General features: G+C 35.0%; 1 protein-coding gene across 1 annotated transcript in view; it reads left to right on the top strand.

Annotated features, from left to right (window-relative positions):
* The window catches only part of ARHGAP42 (Rho GTPase activating protein 42), a 304364-nt gene that overhangs the window by 251643 nt on the left and 37299 nt on the right, over positions 1-15422 (top strand). The window contains exons 10-12 of the mRNA XM_032295706.1: positions 1460-1569; positions 6201-6279; positions 7649-7688. Coding sequence (XP_032151597.1) covers positions 1460-1569; positions 6201-6279; positions 7649-7688 — 229 coding nt within the window. The remainder of the gene's footprint in view (positions 1-1459; positions 1570-6200; positions 6280-7648; positions 7689-15422) is intronic.

Genomic DNA, 15422 nt, shown 5'->3' with positions numbered 1-15422 from the left:
CCTTGTCCCCTTCTGCACTGCATACTGTTCGCCAAAATGCCGGCTCACAAGGTTTCTCAGAAGAAACCAATAGATGCTCACTTACCCCAAAAGTAAATTGGTTACTGAATATCTCACATAGCTAGTGAACAGTATAGAATACAGTGTACTTTGAGGAAATGCTACAGAGAGCTTTATTGCCTGTAACATATAATCTTCTTGTGAGTAAAGGTCACAATATGATTGAACTTGTGAATTAATTAGGTCACAACCTAAGTATCCTAGAGCTGGGAGTTACGCTAAAGATAATTTAGCCCAGCCTGATTTTAACCGATTAGGAAATAAAGTAAGTAGAAAGTAAGTGCCTTGCTCAGACAATTAGTGGTATAGATCATGGCAGAGGTAAATGTGGATCTAAGTTAGACACATACTCAAATACATCATTAGAAACTTATTGTCCTTGGGCATTCATCAGAGTCTAATAATCCAAACTGAAAGACATAAAATACAGGGGAACATAGCAGAGAAAAAGAAACCTTAGTTGCTACCATCATGGGAAGTTACTGTGTGCCAAACACACCTAGTTTCTACTCTCATAGTTACTGCCGTAAATCCAACTCATGTGACAGTGAGTTAATAATGTAAGTAGACCAAGCCAAAGTTCTGTTAATAAATTGATGATATTTGCAACCAAAGATAAGCAATAACCATACATTAGGTAAATGTTCCCCTTAAAATAGACTGGCATCTCAGTTACAGAAGCGAATTTCTAAGAATGCGGCCTCTGTTGGATCTTGTCCAGAGAGTCGGTTTTAGTAGCAGAGTAGTGGTGTGTTACCAGCAAAACAATCGAATGGCGTTAGATTGGTGCACAAGTAATTGCATTTTTTCCCATTACTTTTAATGAGAAAACCACAATTCCTTTTGCACCAACCTAACGTATATGATAGCAATAGCATTAAATCATGTATATACTGGAACTATATTATTTTGGTAGTTCTCTTTGAATCCTGAGCTAGCTATCATTTAAGGCTCTAATACAAAGACACACACCGGATACTAATCTCTTTGCAATCCGGGAGTTTTGATTAAGAGCAACAAATGTTGTATCACTGTGTATATCCAATTCTGATGTTAAGTGACTGGGTAACTTTATACCTTTTTAAATCTAAGTACTGAGGGAATGTACATTATAGTATAATTTAACACCATAAGTAAATATGTTGAAGGTTACTGCACAGGCATGTTACAGAATTCTTTTAGATAAAACATGTATTTGCCATTAATTAGCAAATGGTTTCATGTATTGTGATCGGACAGCTAATGTTAGAAATAAACAAAAAGGACAGGGTATGATGTGATCTTTATACATAACCTATACTCTGTTAACATTTTAATATGGCAACTTGAGCATATGTATTTAATACATTTCAGTTCACCTTGTCAGCGTGTTAAAACTGTGGTACTCTTCTTGTTTCAGAATGGCCTTGTTACTAGCTCACCGGAAATGTTTAAATTAAAATCTTGTATCCGACGAAAGACAGATTCAATTGACAAACGATTCTGCTTTGACATAGAAGTAGTTGAAAGGTTTGCGCTTTTCTTTTCACTTTATTTTTTTTAATAAGCTAAATGATGTTTCTTTCTGTATTTAAATATAAACATGAGATAGCATTCAAGTGTTTTCCAGTCCTTATAAAAACAGTATACATGTTTATTTCATTCTTTCATGTTGTTATTGCAAGATAATTTCAAGAAAGCAAGTCAGATCCAGTATGCTAGAAAAAACTAACATCACTCAAAGCAGCATCTGAAAACTCAATGTACATGACTGTATTAGGAGAAGGTGCATGTAGTGGCCTCGTGGTCCCCATTACGATGAAGGAATCCAATAGCATATTTCATGGCTCCTGGATCAGCCTTTTGGTGGGCTTTTGAAGCTTGGTGGCATTGCTTCCAAGGAATAAGATAAAGGTGGGAATACCATAAGCTTCTTTCAGCCAACTAAGTTTAATGCCTGTAGGATGCCGACTGTGTACAAAGCACTGTTCTGGGTATTCTTAGCCCAAAGTATCGGAAGAGATGTAAATGTCATGACTCTAAGTTTGTAATTTAGTGGAATTACTTAGCTCTACTCCTTTATTGTATCAATACTAGTAGAATAAAAAGAAAATAAGGAGTATGCTTCTTGCTCTCTGTTCTGTAATCCATGATCTATTTTTCTTCTCCTGCATTACTACCACAATATCATGAATACCCTAGCTTATTATATGTGTCCATCCATGTATACACTTTGTATACGACGACTTACTATATATGCTCATATACTACAGCTTCTAGCTACAGGTATACCTCAGAGATATTGCAGGTTACGTTCTTATGATATACACTTTATTACAGTGGATATCATAATAAACTGAATCAGAAATTTCTGAGTTTCTCAGTGCATATAAAAGTTATGTTTATACTACACTGCAGTCCATTAAGTGTGCAATAGCATTATGTGTAAAAAAATATATACATCCCTTAATTTTAATATATTTAAATAACATGAATGATCTTCTGAGTCTTCAGCGAATAGTAATCATTTTTCTGGGGAAGGATTTTGCCTCAATGTTGGTAGCTGCTAAGTGATCAGCACGGTGGTTACCAAGGGATGGGGTGGCTATGCCCATTTTCTTAAGATAGCAGTAAAGTTTGCCACATCAGTTGACTCTTCATTTCAACAAAGATTTCTCTGTACCATGCAATGCAGTTTGATAGCATTTTACTCAGTAGGCCTTCTTTCAAAATTGGAGTCAGTCCTCTCAAACCCTGCCGTACTGCACTGTCAGCTAAATTTGTATGATACACTAAATTCTTTGCTATTTCAACAATGTTTATAGCATCTTCACCAGGAGTAGGTTCCATCTCAAGAAACCACTTTCTTTGCTTAGCCATAAGAAGCAACTCCTCATCCTTTCAAGTTTTATTATGAGATTGCAGCAATAAAGTTACATCTTCTAGAAGGCTCCACTTCTAATTCTAGCGTTCTTGCTGTTTTCACTACATCTACAGTAACTTCCTCCACTGAAGTCTTGAACCCCTCCAACTCATCCCTGAGAGTTGGAATCAGTTTCTTTTAAACTGCTGTTAATTGGATATTTTGGCTTCCACCCATGAGGGATGAAGGTTCTTAATGGCCTCTAAAATTATGAATCCTTTCTAGAAGGTTTTCAGTGTACTTTACCCAGATCCATCAGAGGAATCATTACTTATGGCCATGAAAGCCTAATTAAATGTATTTCTTAAATAATAAGACTTGGAAGTCTAACTTATTCCTTGATCCGTGTGCTACAGTATGGATATTGTGTTAGAAGGCATGAAGATATTATTCTCCATGTAAATCTCTATCAGAGCTCTTCAGTGACAGTTGCATTGTCAATGGGCAGTAATATTTACAAGCAAACCTTTTAATCTAAGCAGTAGATCTCAGCAGTGGCTTAAAATATTCAGTAAACCATGGTGTAAACGGTTGTACTGTCATTCAGGCTTTATTTTTCGATTTCTAGAGAACAGGTAGAGCAGATTTAGCATAATTTTTAAGAACCCTAGGATTTTCAGAATGATACATGAGTGTTGGCTCTGACTTAAAGTCACCAGTTACGTTAACTTCTAACAGAGTGAGCCCATTCCTTGAAGCTTTGAAGCCAGATAGTGACTCCTTTCTATCTGTGAAAGTCCTAAATAAGGCCATCTTCCAACAGAAGGCTTCATCTCCAGTGAAAATCTGTTGTTTACTGTAGCCATCTTCATCTTCTGTATAACTTGCTGCAGCTTCTACATCAGCGCTTGCTGCTTCATGTTACACTTTTATATTATGCAAATAGCTTCTTTCCTCAAACGTGATGAACCAACTTCTGCTAGTTTCATACTTTTTCTCTACAGCTTACTCAGCTCTCAGCCTTCATAAAATTGAAGACAGTTAGGGCCTTGCTGTGGATGAGGCTTTGGCTTAAGAGAATGTTATGACTGGTTTGATCTTCTACCATATTACCACCACTTTCCCCATATCAATAATAAGGTTGCTTTGATTTCCTAGCATTTGTGTATTCACTGGAGTGACACTTTTCATTTCCTTTAAGAACTTTTCCTTTGCATTCACAGCTTGGCTAATTGCTTGGCACAAGAGACCTAGCTTTTAGGCTATCTTGGATTTCAACATGTCTTTCTCACTAAGTTTGGTCATTTATAGCTTTTGATTTAACGTGAAAGACGTGAATCTTCCTTTCACTTAAACACCTAGAGGCATTGTGAGATTATTGATTGGATTAATTTTAATATTGTTATATCTCAGCGAATAGGAAGGCCCAGGAGAGGGAGAGAGATGGGGAAATGGCCAGTCAGGGGAGCAGTGGCACAACTTCTACTGACTATTTGCCGTCTTATGTGGACATGCTTAGTGGCACCCCAGAACAATGGCAATAGTAGTATCAGAGATCACTGATCATACATCACATGATAGATATAATAACAATGAAAAGTTCCAAATATTGCAAGAATCACCAAAGTGTGACACAGATGCGATGTGAGCAAATGCTGCCGGGAAAAGCATGCTGATAGACGTGCTCAACACCGATTGACACAAGCATACCATCAATTTGTTAAAAATAGAGTGTCTGCGAAGCTCAATCATGCAAAGAAAAATTTATTAAGGTATACCTGTATCTAGTTGGGCAATGACCCCATTCTTAGGCTGCTTTAGATTATGTTGACTCTTTTGCCCTGTATGATTTTTAAGATCCACTTATTAAGTTTCCCCTTGTCTCTCATAATATCTTTTGGGATTTTGACTGGAGTTGCAGTAAAGTTTTCAATGGGTACAGAATTAACCTCTTGAATATTTTACATATCTTTTTTCAGATTTACCTTTGGGCACCTTTTTATTATTTTAAATAGGATTCTTTTTTATGAGTTGAATTTTGGTTTCCTGAATGGTTAAGACTACTGTATAGCGAGGGTGTTAGTTTATTTATGTGTCAAACTCTTATCCGACCTACTTGCTGAACTCTTTATTAGTTTTAATAGTTTTATGAAGAGACTTCTGGATTTTCTATGTAGACAAATATCAACCTGTTAGTGCTTTCTCTTATTTTAACACATTTCAGTTATATAACCTTGGAGCACTTTATTAAACTCTGTACTTAGGTTTTTTTTATCTGTAAATTAAGGATAGTAAGTACCCACCTCACAGGATTGTTTTCAGGATTAAATGAGAGAATCAAGGAACATAACACAGTTATGTTATGACAGTGCCTGTCACGTAGTAAATATCCAACAAATACTGATTTTCAGTATTTTATTGCTGGTATTACTATACTGGCTTAAATTCTCCAATATCAAATTAATATTTATATACATTTCCAGTTTCTTGTCATTCTCATGCTCTGTCTTCTTGTTTGCAGAAGAGATGTAGTTATTATTTGTTTTTCATTCCAGCTTTTTAATCATAAAATATTTAGAATAAAAATTTCTTCTCAATGTTCCTCTTCATAGATTTCTCAGTTTTCTGTTTAAGTTAATCTGTTTCTAATATTTTATATCTTTTCTTTCATATGCTGGTTTTCTCCCGTCTTCTCTCAGCTCTTTGTTTCTTTCTTGAAGTATACCCTTAAGTGACTATTTCAGAATGACGGCATGGGAATTATTTTTAAATAAATTCATTTCAATATTGTCATCATGGTATAGAGAAATGCTTTGGTTTTAGTGTCTTTTTAAATGTTACCTAGTTATGGTATGAGTCTTTCCACATTGTCACATACTCACTGAAATTGTTTTTAGTGACTAGGCTGCACCACATCAGGGTCAAGTTCTCATATTGTGGAATTAATAGATGGCTTTGAAGAATGTAACCTTTGCATCCTTTTTGATCATTTCAAGAGAAATAGTTTGAAATTAGTGTCTTTCAGACAGTTCTGTACCAAAAACACTTAATGATTTTACCACTTGTGATCATTAGAATTAAAAACATTTTTTGCATATCCAGTGATTTTTCTGAAAGGTGTTGAGGTTCGATCTTTTTCTTTTTTTTTTTCTTTTTTAATTCCTATGTTTTCCTCCTCTCTCTTAATTTCTTTTTTCTCTTACCTTTAATTTTCTTCAAATTTTGTATTTATAGTTAGTTAACTGAGAATTTAAAAAGTAGTAAATGTGTAAATATATAAAATATTTGTTTTTGATAGGCATGGGATCATCACATTACAGGCCTTCTCAGAAGCTAATAGGAAACTCTGGCTTGAAGCCATGGATGGGAAGGAACCGGTAAGAATATGATACATTCTATAATTTAGGTTTTATTGTTTTAATAATTACGAAGTATGGAAATTCTTTTCATAGAGAATATAAAATGTTTTGCCCATAGTATAATTGAAAATATTAAAAAAGGAAATCAGAGGAGTAGATACTTTTACTACTTTCCTAGCCTCACTCATGGCACGTAACTCTACCTTTCTGACTTATAAGGGGACTTTCAGGACTCACATAAAACCCTAAAGTTACTTCTTAAAAAATGACACACTCATCACCTTGGCTGGACCCATTAAGTTATGTTATTCAGTTAATAATTACCACATTCCCAGTCTTTGCAAGGCCTGTGCTAGGCATGGATTAGAGTGATGAACAAGGTTCAGGGTAAGAACTGATCCTCTAATCAATATCACTTTTTAAAAGCATAATTTGATAAAACTGCCTGTGGCTTGACATTTTCACTTCCATACGTATCCCCATTTTTTAATAGTTATTTTGAAATTGGTATGATAATCTTATAACTTATAAAAATTAGAAAGGCTTATGTAAAAAGGAGGCGGAATCATTCATCACTGTCTATTTTCTTAAGGAGTGCTATTATTAGATTAGCAGACGGTGAACACACAGAGGAAACAGGAGTCCCCATCCGGTCACTTGAGAACCATTCGTTAGATGGCAAAAAACCTGTACAACAACAGTGCCATACAAAGTGTGGTCCTCAGACTTCGAGACCCTCCCTCAAAATGTGTTACCAGTCCACAGTAAGATCAGTACAGAAATTATGATGCAGCCTTTAGAAAATCATAGAGCCACTTAGGTTATTTCAAGTCTGCTAAATTTAATTTAAAAGTTGGAATGCTGCATTGATTCTTTATTGTTTTCTATTTCAATTTTATTATATTTTACACAAATGTTAATAACAGATTTAAAAGAAAATTCACTCTCTACCTGAAATAGTTGAGAAACCCTGACTTACAGCAAATTTAGGGAATAGTTTGTTAGCCCAGTGATGTACAAGTTAGGATTATGTACATTGACAACATGCTAAGCAGGAAATTGGAAGAAGGAGCAATCAGGTGAAATCCATTATGAGATACTTTCTGAGAAAGGCACATTATGCATCATATGGGGAAGAGAGTAAGATGCATAAATCAGATGAAGGTAGAACCTTGTCCAGGGCAGCACAGCTGTGGATGGAAAAGGAGTGGGAAGTGAGGATGGCTGAACAACAGGAAGGAAGTTGGTTGACAGTGGACACAGCAGTTGTAGGACCTTGAAATCCAAGACACTCTTTTTGTATATTAGTATACAAGATATCACCTTGTTAATCCTTTGTGCTGGGTCATTAACTGGAAGCAATTGATGGACATCCTTTGTTTTTTAGATTTACACTCTGCCTGCCATTATAAGCAAGAAAGAAGAAAGTAAGTCCTTTTAATAGTTATTTAAAATTTTGTCATATAGTCATTTTTAACACAAAAACGTGATTGTAAGTGAAATATTATACCATTGATCTCATGGTACAGCAAATTTGAAATTTTTATTTAAAAAGTTTCTCATGTTAAAACCACAAACTACTGGTATTACAGTTAACAAAAGTTAATTTTTATTTCTTGGTGTTTATTTACATGCCTTGCTTTATCTCTGATAGAGATTTGAGAAAGTTGATATTTAGCACACTTATTTATATATATAATTATATTTTATTATATGTGAAATATATAATTATATATTAATAACTATAATATATAATTATGTTAACAAATATATAATATATAATTATATATAATAGCATATTTATATATCTATATAGATATATAAAATCGTAGAGAGCTTCTTTGTCGTATTTCCTCTGCTCCAGTTTTCTCAGAAGTACAAGACTGAAGACATAAACCCTTCTTGCTGGTTTTAGTAGATAGTGACCAAGAATGTAAAATATAAGGACCTTGTCATTATACATGGTATATGTAGAAAAAGATGTTTTTACTATGTTATTACTGAATCATTGTTATGTAGCCATTCTTTATAAACACAGTTTATATGTTTTTTTATTGTGTTCTGAATCCTCTTTAATTACCTGCCAACTTCTTGCTACCTTTTGTCTGCGGTTGGTTTAGGGTATTATCATAAGTGCTTTACATAGTCATTTTATTTGATAATTAAAATTAATTTGTATATTTGTTTTTAGGGTTATGCGTTTAACTTAGAAAGCAGTTCCAACTTTTATGTAATGCAGTGGATTTTGTCTTATGACTTCTAAATTTATTTTTCAAACAAACTCAATAGCCCTGACATTTATTTTTGTTATTTATTTTTATTTTTTTAATAGAGATGGGGTCTCATTTTGTGGTCCAGGCTGGTCTCTAACTATTGGCCCCAAGCAACCCTCCCAGTTTGGTTTCCCAAAGTGCTAGGATTACAGGCATGAACCACTGCACCTGGCCGACCCTGACATTTAGATTGCTGTGGAAATACAAGTTACAATGGAATAAATAAAAGCTAGGAAAGCACTCATTTGAAAGTTATAAATATTGAATGTATAAAAAGCCTATAATTTTATGTGAATTAAATGCTTTCTAGTGATTAACTTCAGAAATTATCAAAAGAAAATACATGATGTAAAAGATATTTCAATAATAAATAACTTATAGTTTTAAAATTATTTATAAATAATATTTTTAAAAATTATTTTCATTTTTTATTCTTACTTTTACTTCCTTACTATAATCAAGGAAAGTAATTAGTATAAAATCCTTTATTGCCAACTTTTTTCTAATCACAGATACATTAACCAAATGGTAAGAGTTTTGGATGTACTCAATGTTCATTCTAAATAATCACCTAAAAAGTAATCTGCTGTATAAATTTCATATGAGAAGAGTGTGAAATGTGTTTTCTAACATTAGTTTGACTGTTGATATCCACTATAAGGTTAGTCCTTTCAAATTTAAATTATGCAAGGACAAGTCTTTCTTAAAAAAAAATTGCACCTATATACAGTATTGAGTAGGGCTTCTGAATGGGTGGCCTAGTGAAGTTGATCAGAATATACTGGTGCTTAAGTAATGCACCACCAAAACTAGTATACTTATGTTGGAGAGGGAGTCTGAATCTTTATGCAGTACAGAATGATTCTTCTGGAAATAGGTATCCTGCAGTATCAGCCACTGGAAACATCACTGTGCCTTCAATTATAATAATAAAATGGTGTGTGTTTCAGAAAAATAGTGCTCCTATAATACATGTGTTTATATCATTTCTCACATTCTGGCTTTTAGTATGGTTAATTAGTTTCTTACCCAGTACTCAGCCCCTTGTGACAGAACCCATCTCCTCTCCATGGTAGTCATTACAGGCCTTCCCTGAGACATGTGCTGAACACAGATCTGCTCTTATTCTTCTCATTAGTACTAGTAGGTTTTTATTACCCATGGGAAGATTCTTGGTCATAGAAAAAATATTATAAACTTCTACTCTACTGCTTAAAGTTATGAATCTTAAACTTCATTGTTAAGTTTTATTTTTAGCATTTTATTTTCAGCCATTTTTACTTGAAGCTTGTTTTTAATCAATATGCAGATCTTATTTGTAATTGCACTAATTTTTAAAACTAAGCCATTTTACTTTATTTTCTTTTCATAAATCTGACAGAATTCTGTCATTTGTTCATTTATTTGGTCAGGTTTCTTTAGACATACCAATTTATGACAAAATAGTAAATTTTATTCTCTCAAAGTCGCTCGAATTAAATCGATTTGTGATCCTGACAAATACAAATCAATCACTTTATAAATGCAGAGAGTATGAGGTTAAGATTAATTATTGTCAACATTCTAAATAAATACAAAATTGCATAGTGATTTCAAAAGGTCTTACTACTTTTGTATAAACTAAGCTTATTAAAAATTACACTTATTTTTAGCTGTCACACACATGGTAATTCAAATTTGCTCACCCAAATAGAATCACCACTATATTGAAAAGTCAAGACTACGGCAGGTTCTACCAATAAGAGAAACTCTGGCTCAAAGGCACAGGACTGGACACAATTTCCAGAACTTAGCTGCCAGGAGCTCTGGGGTGGACATTGTGGTATTGCTAATTCACCTGAGTGAGGCTTCTTTTTTTTTGAGATGGAGCCTCACTCTATTGCCCAGGCTGGAGTGCAGTGGCAGGATATCAGCTCACTGCAGCCTCCACCTCCCCCATTCAAGCCATTCTCCTACCTCAGCCTCCTGAGTAGGTGGGATTACAGGCACATGCCACCACGCCCAGCTAATTTTTGTATTTCTAGTAGAGATAGGGCCTCACCATGTTTGCCAGGCTGGTCTCAAACTCCTGACCTCAGGTGATCCATGCCCCTCGGCCTCTCAACGTGCTGGAATTACAGGCATGAGCCACCACACCCGACCCTGATTGAGGCTTCCTAAACATTCTTCAATGCAACATGCAATGATACCTTTCAAACTGGTTGGAGTGATTTTTCTGCCCCTCAGAATCTTATTTTTTACATAAAATTTAAGGTAACCTATTACATTAAAGACCACAATTTATTAATAGAACTCTGAGTCTCTTGTCCAGGCTATAATTGTGCTTCTTTTCTGTTTTATTACGTGTCTCATCACTTTCTGCTTATTTAATTGACTCAAAGTATATATCTGAAAGTTCTACCATATTCCATAGTCAAGCACATGGTACTGTTAACCTAAGAACAGGGTCATGTTTTCTTCCTACAGGTGTGTCCAGAATTTTATGTCTCGGGTAAATTCGTGTGTCAGTGATTGTGACATTCTCACACAAGTCATGTGAGCTCGTTGTGTTAAGTGTTTAAATCAGTTTATATCTTTCTTTTTGTCAGCCCCTCTAACCATTTTTTTTGTACATCATCCTGTTCTTGAGATCTTGTATTCCTTTTTAGTTGATATTTGACTCCCCTAAAAGTAGCATTGCATCGCTTTCAGTATGTAACTTCTCCTGTAATTGGTACTGGAAACCACTATGAGCCCTAATTCACCAGCCACTTTGAAGAGTGCTCGTTTATATCCTCTATAATTCAGATGGCTTCTACTTATTCTAAAATACTCGTGTTCTCCTTTGGAAACTCAGTTTTGCATAATATCTGTTTATGTTTTGAACTGCTGAAGATAATAAAGTTTAAGATGGTAAAATATAAAACATAGGTAAAAGTTTGTTTTGCATACCATTTAGAAGCGACCATAGTATCTGTGTCTTACTGAAAATCCTACAAGCAACAATGTAAGAAACATCTAATGTTCTAAAATAGGACCATACTATGAATTTACAGAGAACAAATTCCATGAAATGAAGAACAAAATTATGCTGTGACTGTAGTTTCAAGCTACTCTTTATAAGGCTAACATGCAAAAGTCTTCCTACCTTGTATTAATAGTTACTCTTAATTTACCATTTTCAAAGTATGGATGCCATAAATGAGACTTGTGTGATTCAACAGATAAGGAAAGCTTGAATCACCTTTATGAAAAAACATCAAATAAAAAACCAAAATATTGGTCAAGTACAGGGTATTGAATTTACAAATACTTTTCTGGTTGTAAAATATGTGACAATATCCTTGAAATTGTAAGACTTTGGGAGTGAATTTATTTTGGCAGTGCTAACATCTATCATCCATATTAAACAGCTGCCATTAAATTAACATTACAACCAAACTAGTCCTCAAACACATGCCATTCAATTAAGATTAGCACTAAACTAGTCCTCAAGTCATGTCACTGGGGACATTTTGTAAAAAGTAGCTCACCCATATGTTTTCCATAGTTCTGCCATTTTTTAATACATATTTAAAGGGAACAAATTATATTTTATGACATACCTTTCCTGCCCCAAGACGCTGGGACCAGTCATTAACAGAGGCAAAGGCAGTTAACATTTCTTCTAGGCTTTCTTTCTCTGACATTTTCTACTGGTTCCCTAAGCCTTGTCCCCATTCAGACATGAATTTTGTGTGATGGCTTCTTAGCTGGTCCTTCAACCCTGGGTCTGAAGAAAGTGAGCATTGTGAAAGAAAAGGCACTTAGATCTCATTCTCTCATGCAATCAGTTCAACAATATTCCATTGTGCACCTACTCTACTCCAGGTACTGTGAATAAGAAAAAGGAAGTTCTTTTCAATTGACATTTCTGCTGTCAGAATTTATATGTGTAATGACAAAGTCACCTTTTTTTTTTTGTCCTTATGTACAAAATTGGAGGGATTGGAACAAAAGTTAATCTTGAAATTTCCCAGCAGCTCTAAATTTCTGCCTGTATGTTTCAGTGACTTTCCCCAAGTTTACCTGTGGATATATTTTCCACAGTAATAAGCTTTTTCTGCTCCTCCTCATTCTATGCAATTGCCATCTGTCTTGAATGTTCTTGAGCTTCATACTGTGGTATGAAGTTTACCTAACTAAACTAACTAAACTAGATAGTTTAGTTCTGGAAGTTCTCAGACATCCCTAGGTTATCAACCTCCTTCTTCAACACATCATCCCTTGATCTTTGATCAGTCACAGTTTTGTTTTTATCACAGAGACCTAGGAAGACTGTCATAGCTCAAGTGCTCTTCATGGGCAGAGAAGGATTAAGGAACAATTTGGGCCTGGGCTATATGGAGAGTTAACTGCTCATCCTTAAGGAGAAGAGAAAAGGTCCAGTAGGTATCATGAACATTGATAAATGTACTGACTTCTTTTTTATTTATTTCATTTAACATATAGCTTGATATTAGTTATCTGTGATAAGGGACGTTTTGATCTGAAACAGGAGATCAGCAAACTGCATTGAAAATTGAAGACAAGTGTTGCTTTGCTATGTCAACCCTGAGAATGTACTGTAAGGCCAAGTAGATTACATCTATAAGGACGTACTAAGTTTTGAATTGCTAGGAAATTGAAGGTACAAGGACTTTTGCTTTGTTAGCTCTGTGGAAGACTATTCTTTTTCTTTTCCTCATGGCTGTTTGAATTCTGTTGAGATTAATAGCTTTTGTGCTGCTAAACTGCCTTATGGAAACTTTTTTTCAGGTTTCAATAAAAGCTTTATCCCTGAACAGTTTACAGAGGGAAAAAAATAAGGTTTAGATTTAACTTTGATTGAATATATTAAGTTCATTAAGTCTGTCTTCTGCTTCTACCCTCACTCGTGAAGTCCAAATATCATTAATATTATAAAATTCCAATTATAATATTATAAAATTTGATAGTGGTTGTATTCTGGGTATCCCTCTGGTTCTCTCTAAAATGGGGGAGATACAGGGCTGGGGTAGAGTCTGGGACTGGGAAAGTGTTCACAGATGTAGCTCATGTAAGATGATAAACTCTAACCCTTATAGAACCCATCAGAGAATGTACTTGAATAATCCTGGTACAAACCACTAACTAGCAAGCCATCAATCAATAAGCTTTTGTTGGCTGCCTGCTCTGGGCCAAGCATTGAGCTCTGATCAGCAATCCATATTTCTACTGTGTAGGATACTTCCCCTCATCTCTGTGCTATTACCCCAGGAGTACCTTGTCCTCCACAGAAAAAGAATTATCATTAATTGTCAGCCTTTTTAATGGTGCAATTTGATTTAGTAATAACTCTTTCCATCAACATTTGAATACTAAAGAGTTCCCAGGTGTTTTTTGTTTTTTGTTTTGTTTTTTGGTTTGGTTTTTGGGTGTTAAGAGGACCCGTTTTAGTTGAATTCTGATTAGCACTGGTGCATTAAGTATAGTAACCCCTTCATGGCTTTGCAAGATTGCTCATTTTCCATTACAGAATGTGTTTGTTGCTGACTTCCCCCAGAAATGACAATGCCTGTGACTACATCATCCACAGTCATTGCAAGACAAACTATTTTAGCCTCTTCTCCCCTTCTCAGACCTCAGCAGAAATTACTGGTTGCTCAAGTGAAGGCACTGTCTATAGTACCTTGCAAAGCAGCCATGAATGGGCACTGCCACTGCTGCTCTTTGCCGTCTTTATTATGTGAATTAACAAGTCAGTAGTCAAAAGGAATATATTCCAGTTAAGGGAGGAAAAGTTAATTGTGTGCGATTGCCTTTATTTGAGTGAGTTTTGACACAGTGAATTAAGTTATACATAATGAAATCAGAACTGACCAGGTAATGCTTGGTGATAGATGATCCTCAAATCTATTGTACATGTCCATATAGGTAAACGGTGGCTCTCTTAACATTGTTTTCTCTCTGGAACTTGAGTTGATAGAGAAGCCTCCTTTTGTATCATTGCTGATCGTGAGCTAAGGGAAAAAGAAAATTGCAAGCCACATACTGGCTCTTAGTGTCTGCTGGGTAAAGACACATGTCACTTCTGTTCATATTTCATTGTTAGTGCATTTCACATGAGCAAGCCTGGCTTCAAGGATGCTGAGAAATATAATCTTGCAGGGAGGGACAACAAATACGGGCGAACAATGATTTCAGTCTGCTATAGTCTGTTCAGCTCTAGTGAGAGGCTGTATTTTTTTCATTATATTTATTGAAGTGTAATGAGCACATAGGGACATTTCTTAATATCCAACTTATTATTTTTTCAGTGATGAGGTTCACAGGGCCTGCCTGGTGTATGCCTCATCTATGTCTATTTGAAGAAACAGATCATTGCTGTATCCACAAATATTTTAAAAATAAGTGACAAAGTGATATATGCATGTTCAAAAAACACTTGTGGTTGACAGTCCCTTAAGCCCCAGTGATTTCACCCATGCAGGAAGAATGACTTATTCACAAAATTTACATATGCAGAGATTTGCATTTTCTCTAGTCAATAATAATGATAATGATAATAGCCAACACTCTATAGCACTTACTATAGTCTAAGCATACACTATTCTAGGAGCTTTGCAAATGTTAATTTACTTCATCTTTCAACAGCGCTGTGAAGAAGATACTATTTTTATTTCGTAGGAGAGGAAACTGAGGCACAGAGAGATTAAAACCATGCCTAGTAACAGAGCTAGTAAGTGGAAGAGTAACTACTGCCCTCTCACCTAGTTAGAACTGGATGACTGGCTTCTTTTATAATTTCTTCTTATGTTTTCCTTCATAGAGCAGTGATGTATAGTCAGATGCAGATGGGAAAAAAAAACACTAGCATTGAATTAGGCTTGTTCCATTGTTAGGCAGTCT

This window comes from Sapajus apella, unplaced genomic scaffold (assembly GCF_009761245.1).
Source record: "Sapajus apella isolate SASKATOON/1434 unplaced genomic scaffold, GSC_monkey_1.0 scaffold34, whole genome shotgun sequence".
Classification (NCBI taxonomy): domain Eukaryota; kingdom Metazoa; phylum Chordata; class Mammalia; order Primates; family Cebidae; genus Sapajus; species Sapajus apella.
This window is presented reverse-complemented; position numbering and strand designations above follow the sequence as displayed.